General features: G+C 36.5%; 1 protein-coding gene across 1 annotated transcript; it reads right to left on the reverse strand.

Annotated features, from left to right (window-relative positions):
* Window positions 1-3,382: 3,382 nt before the first annotated feature.
* Window positions 3,383-4,428, reverse strand: GPR146 (G protein-coupled receptor 146). The gene has a single exon (XM_010294873.1). The coding sequence runs from the start codon at window positions 4,385-4,387 to the stop codon at window positions 3,383-3,385; it is 1,005 nt and encodes a 334-aa protein (XP_010293175.1). The 5' UTR covers window positions 4,388-4,428.
* Window positions 4,429-7,042: the final 2,614 nt, after the last annotated feature.

Consider the following 7,042-nt stretch of genomic DNA (forward strand, 5'->3'; position numbering starts at 1 on the left):
TTGACCCAAATATTAAATTTAATTTCGTGAGAAAATAACACTGTTAATAACAGCACTTAACTAGTGCTTACTTTCTAATATACAGTATATACATACAGAAACATACAGTACACCTTACTGTTCAGAGGTTTACATTTACATGATACACTTTAAGAAATAATTTAATAAATTCTTTGCAAATTCTTTTTACATCAGTAGGCTGATTTTTATCTTGCATATATACAGTATTTTCTTCATATTTATTTAAATGTGAAATAGATAAGTCCCTACTTAAAGTCATCAGAAACCTTTAGGTGTGTGAAATGAAAGGCCCCACTCTTGAGAACTTTGTATATTAAAGATTTGTCCATAAAAGTTCTTCCATACCTATGATACCATGTATTTCCTTAAGTATTTTACTGCACTTGCTCATCTACTGTTTTTTAGATAAATATTGTAAAGTTCTCGCTTTCTGGAATACTGCTTTTTATGAGATACCATGTGAGGGTGCTGCAATTATGTTCAGAATTTCCTTAAGAGAACACAATAGTCAGGCAGCTCCATGGCACAGTTTCTTTAAGGCAACTAATATATCAAATTAACTCTTTAAAAAAAGTTGAGCGAATACCAGTCTTGTTCATTAAATTATGGAAGTTGTTTGTCTATATGATTGCCATCACATTTAGTATATTGTCAAGGATACACACAAACATACATAACTGCAGTAAAAAATATTAGAAAAAAAAATCAAAATTGAGATTTCAACGGTAAATTATATAAAAACTTGTTCTTTCTCTATTTTTTAAATAGCAGCTTCCACTTTACTACATAAATCCATTTGTAATGTCAAATCATTGAGTAAGATTTGGGTCACTGTAAAGAAGTCAGGCTAATGCAGTAAGTGTAAGTGGTGAATGGTACCAAGTGTACAAGACCAAGTATGGACGGCAACAGAGGAGCAAAATGAAAATTAAGTAAATACCACAGAGAAGTGAAAAAAAGAGAAATGATGAAAGACCCATGATGTGAAACTGGGAATTTAATATGGAGAAGGGAACAGAAATAAATGTGACAGCCTGTTAGAGAGAGAAAGTAAGATGTCTTCGGAGAAGGGGGAAATAGAAGTAAGGAAGCAACATGGAAGTTAAAATTGCACTTAATGCTGCCTGTTCAGCCACACTGTCCTGGCAGCATCCCAGTTCTGGAAGCCTCTATTCACACCAGATAAGCCAGTTCCTCCCTGCTGGAATTTCTTTAACAGATTTTACATGAGAGATTTAATGCGGTGCATTAGAAAACTTTCCTCGTATGAGAAGGAGCCTATTTTCTTGGCAGATGTAAGGACAGGTTTCTTAAGCACTTAGGTGTGGAAGTGCGCTTGAATGCTCAAGATGTATAGAAATTTGTAGAAAACCTCTCAAGTTAAGGGGGAAAAACCCATGCAACCAACTGAATGGTTTACCAAAGCAGCCGGTGTCATGCTGGCATAGAGGCACTATAAATTAGTCTGTGAATCAGACAAAAGGATCAAGAACTGCTTCATTCCTTAACATGGTTTTTATCAGTAGGCTGGATAGTTTTCATGTGGAGAAAATGCCCTAAAGTAGATTATTTACTGTATAGGGCTTAAGGGTTAAAAAAAATTCAGTAAAATATGAAAAGCTATTAAAAAAGAAAAGATTAATGGTGAGTCTTCCACCAGGATGTTGATAACTGAGAGATGCTTGTATACGAAGAAGATAAGCAAAGATGGCTATGAGAAGAAATTACTTGAATAATGTTGAGAAGGGAAAAGATCTGAAAAGGCTGTTCCCCACCTCCTTCCCACTTAGAACTTAAGCATGTCTCTATGCTGACAAATTAGGACCAATTATCGGATGAGATTGTGCTATAAGCCATGGAAAAGGTTCAATTCTGGGTTTGCTCTGTGTTTTTTTTTCTATACCAGAGGCTTGAAAAGCCACAGTTTTTCAATAGAGTCATGTGGAATTTGAGTTGTGTTGTGACAGATTAAGCAACAAAATGATTCTGCTATGTTGCAGGGCGAGTGACAAAGATGTCTTGCTGCCCCAAAACCAGTGGGAGAATATCAGTTTAATTTCTACCCCCTCTATCATTACCAATGCAACAGCAGCATAGGAACAGGTAGTTCTTGGGTCAACATTTTGTATTGTGGGTAACTGTTAATTTTCTTCCTGCATCATGTTTGTGTTGCTTATGTATTTCATATACTCAGTAAAATTTGGCAATCTGGATTGGATTTCTTCATCCCCACTGTGAAATACAGAAACTGTACTTTTCTTGTGTATTCAAGAATCACACTGGGAGGCACTCAATTTCTGACAGGTTGGCAGAAAGCTGATGCTGACTGGGATTCCAATATATTACTCCCATTTAAAAATCTTGTATGTATAGAAGGATTTTGTATGGTTTCCAAACCTCCAGTGATGCCCTAGATTAAAGAGATTTTAATTTATTTGTTGCAAACATATCCCTTGAAAATACAAAATGTTAATCATAAACATATTTATTTTTAAGATAATTACTCTTGTTACATGAACATATGTGGACCATAACACTTAGCCAGACATTCTTTACTAGTTAAATTTTGATTTAACTTTGTAAACCATGGTGTCCTTCATTTTAATATGCAGAACAAACATCTCTCAGTTCCCTTAGAATTAGTTAATAAATATTTCTGAATTCTTGAAATGTTTTAGGATGCAAACAAAGCACTGGAAAAATAAAACACATTTTTTGTTAATTTTTCTACCTAGAAAAAAATCAATTTACCGTAAACATTAAAACTTAGGTTAGTCGGTGCGAGAAAATAATTTCTGAGAATTGTAAATTAGGCTTCTTTCAGAGGGGATTCAGTGATGGAGAAAGAAAGTAAATAATTTATAATTAACACTTACTACTTGGACATGTGTAATTAGATAATATGATCTTTAGTAAAGATCATCTATATCATCTTCATTGAAAAATGCTATTTACTTCATCAAGGATAGCACTGTTACTTCTTTGTACAGAAAACAGGGTAATACCTTTTTTTCTATACAAGATACAAGGTGCTGTGTCTTGAGTCTTCCATAAACTTTGTGATGTGTTCAGACAGGAATATTAGAACGATGGGAGTTTCTGCTTTGTAACCAGTTCAGTGCACTGAAAAGTATTAGATGTCACAGGTCTTACAGCACATAGGCCAGAGTTTCACAAGATTTCAACAAACAACTATTTGAAAATTAAGACTATTTCATTTAACTGTGATGGAAAGCTCCTTCTAGCCTCTTGGTTGGGACTCTCACATTAATGACTCCGAGTGCCAACATAGCAGTATCACAGTCCCAGTACTGGTATGCCAAGTACTGCAGTAACAGAGCACCAGAAGGTTTTTTCATACCTATGTCATAACTTGCTGTACTACTGTGCGTTCATGAGAACACCCTTGATTCCCACAGTGTATCTTTTTAAGTAAACGTCGTAATTTGTTGGGAAAGTTTTTGTTAATGTATCTGTAGAGCAGAGGCATTACAAAGCTGCTTGAGAAAGCCAGGAATTTTGATAAAATCTTGGTAAAGTGTAATATTCGACTGTAATTTTCATCTGCAATTTTTCCTTGTGCATTAGTAAACGTGCTTACCAAGAGAGTAACATAATAGGGTGTCCATAACGTGAACTGTGTACAGACTGTGGCAATCAAAAGCCTGTGCACCGACGGATCTAATCGTCCAGTGTCTTGATCCAGTGGTGTAGCCTCTTTGCGTATTCGCAAGATTAATGTAAGTGCGTACAGTACAGCGATAGCTGGTACAACATACCCGATAAAGACCATGATGGCATCTGCTGCTTCTTTGTTTTGCATCTTGGAACACTCAATTATTTTAGTGGATACGTGATTGCAGACGTAGAACAGGAGAGATGAAAAACTTGTAAGCATGGCACCACCCCATATGAATCCACAAACATGTTTGGTGTTGTACACACTTGACATGTAAGTTCTAGGTAGAGCACGTTCAATGTAGTAGTCCAGACTGAGTAATGTAGTAGAGTACATGGTAACTAAAGATGAGACGTTGAATAAAATAAGTAAGGTAATATAAACTTCATTGTTAGAATTCCAGATGGCCCATTTTGTATTGGCAAGACCGAGAAGGTACACTGGTGCCAGAGCGTTGATGATGAGACCAGCAATGGCAATGTTGACAAAGTAAACATCTGGCATAGTCATAGTAGCTTTGTTATAGAGATTAACTAGAACCAGCAAGCCATTGTAACAAAGGCCAATTGGGAAACATACAATGAGGTAGAGTAGGGAAAAGATGGAAAGCACAAGGTGGAAGTCATGGCAGAGATGCCGGTCCTCGCTGTTCTCGGTACTGTTGTTTAAGGTTTCACAGCTCCACATAGTGATTTTAGCTTTTGTATTTTCTCTGCTGGTTACCGGCTCTTCTGTAAAGAGAAATAGTTAAAGTATTGTTGAAATATTATATTGTATGTGAAATGCAATGTAGTATGAAAAAATATTTTAAAGATAGAGATTACACACTTCACATAACTGATCAATTTAAGGTCAGTGCCTGAAATGCCTTTTGATCTTGTTAGTCTAGAAGAAAGTCATCTGTGATTCAAAATTTCAAAGGACTAGTAAATGTTCTGAAGTTTTAATTTAAATGAAATTAGTGGCAAAAGAGTTGATACAGGACACTCAACAAAAGTAATAAACTGTTTACCTTTAAAATAAGTACTGATGTAATACATATTAAGATTAGCACAGTGTTTTTTAAAATTATTAAACAGCATCTTTTATATAACTAATAATGTAAGTGTAGTTGCTGAAGAATTGAAGGAACTCAGCTGAAGCACAAATCTTAGCAATAAGACAGCAAATAGGGTTCTCTGAGGTGTTAAATAAGATTTCTCTTGAAAAGATAATTTCCTAGGAGGCACATCCAAGGCAGTATGGTGGATGTGTACTGGATCACTGACAAAACTGACTAGAGGAAACTGGGGAATGAGGTGAAGGTTGGTTGGTTTTTTACAGGTCAGTTCGTATTCAGACTTCCAACCTCTAACCATTGAGTTCTGAAAAAACAATGGACCCCTATAGTCTCGGGAACCTAATATCAGGGCAGCCTGACTTTCCGAAAAGGCAAGAATTAGCTATCATTTCCTCTCAAAATAGCTTGAATTCTTTAAAAAGTATGCTATTATCAGTAGTTGTTGTCCAGCTATCTTTGCTTTATTGTCAGTTAACTGAAATCAGTGAACTTCAAAGCAATAATGAAAAGTCTCTTTCCAAAATGCAGAAATAAGTAATCTTTAAAGTACAACAGAAAACAATCACCGCCTTAAAATCATGGTTATTATTCCTGCCAGCCCATTTCTGGGACAGCGTAGAATTTATGCAGCAGGTGATTTCCCATGTCACGTGTACTCTGGTACTGTCATACTCATCAGTGTTTTGTGTGCTTCCCTTTTAGCACGCAAAAGAAAGCATAAATACACATACCTGCATTCTTTCCAGAGAGAGAACAAGATTTAATCAAATCCACAATAAACATTGTGCAATTAAAATGAATGTTACTAGACAACGTGCTATACTCCATGAACCATACGGCTAAATTACACAGTATGTGTTTTGTAAGCATGCAAAGATATGTGGTTGCATCTCTGTAGTGCTAATCCTTTGACGCTTCAGCCATAGTACAGAATTTGTTCCAGAATCATGTCAACTCCCATTTTTTATTTCCCATTGCAGTTGTTTTGTGCATGTTTTTTCTAAATACTATAGCCCATGCCAGACATCAGGCTAAAAATACAGTAATTTTAGCTGGGCAAACAAATTCTTATTCCACCGTGATATACTAGACTTCCTCAGAGAAGCGGCTTCTGTGGCAGGAGCCCAAGATGCAGTTCTGTTGTTTTCAAAGCTTTCTTTCACCTTTGTGGAAAAACTTACTTTGGTTTTCTCAAATCAGTTCTTTAGTTGTAGTATTGCATATGAGTAGAAAGTATGATACCTTTTACGTTGTCTTTCACTCATACTATTTTCGAGCACTGAAAACAATCCAGTTTATTTTCAGGAAGCATCTGTTGTCTTAACTTTTTAAGAAAGAAAAAGAAAAGCTGGTTTGCACAGTTGAAGGCAACTGAAATTACATCTCATTGAACTGTTATGACTTGATTCAACCAAAGCAGCAGACTGGAACTAGATATTGCAAATATATGCACTACAGCGAGTGCAAGGGTGACTAAGCACAGGCATGGATACAATCGCGTAATTCCATTATGTAGGTTTATCCTTAAGCATGTAGCTTTGATTACTCCAGACTGAATTACATCAGCCACAGAATACTTGTCTGTATGTTGTCTCAGAAGATGAACAGTCTTTGCTACCACGCTTTGTATTTTATAGAGCAGGGGGATGTCTCATTTCCCAAGTGTTTTTAGTAATTATCCCTTTTTTCTTTACGTCCTCTAAATGCAGTTGAATAAGACAATTCTATTTTAATGATGGAAATGGCTGGCAATTAATTGTGTTAAATAGTAATCTCACGAAATTACAAAACTTACCTCTGAAATGAGGAAAAATAAATTCCAAACTAAAAGTATTTTCTGAAGACATTTTTTGATGACTCCTGAATCACCAGATGAGGTATTTTTGCCACTAATGTAGAGATCACCCACGTTTAATTGTCACTTACCTGTGGAGGCACTGAACCTGTTCGCTGTGCTCTACAGGCCCAGCTCAGCACTTCTTCCCCAGCCGTGTCTTTCGTCATTTCAAAGGCAGTTTGGTCTTCTCAGACCACGTCTGGCAACGTCCTTGCGCTGCTTCGGATGCAGCAGTTCCTACTCGATCGATCTGAACTGACCCCTTCTCCGGCCAGAACTAGTTTTGCAGTCCCAGGTTGACTCTTGCATAAGCGAGTGCTGCAGTCCTCTTGTTTACCGAGGGCTGGCTCAGCCTTCCCTAATGCTTCCCCTGGTCTCGTCTGTTTTTATGCTTTTATCACATTGAAAGTTAAAATCAGATCTTAAAACGTAGAAGGAGAGAGCG

The sequence above is a fragment of the Phaethon lepturus genome, unplaced genomic scaffold (assembly GCF_000687285.1).
Source record: "Phaethon lepturus isolate BGI_N335 unplaced genomic scaffold, ASM68728v1 scaffold21849, whole genome shotgun sequence".
Taxonomy (NCBI): Eukaryota; Metazoa; Chordata; class Aves; order Phaethontiformes; family Phaethontidae; genus Phaethon; species Phaethon lepturus.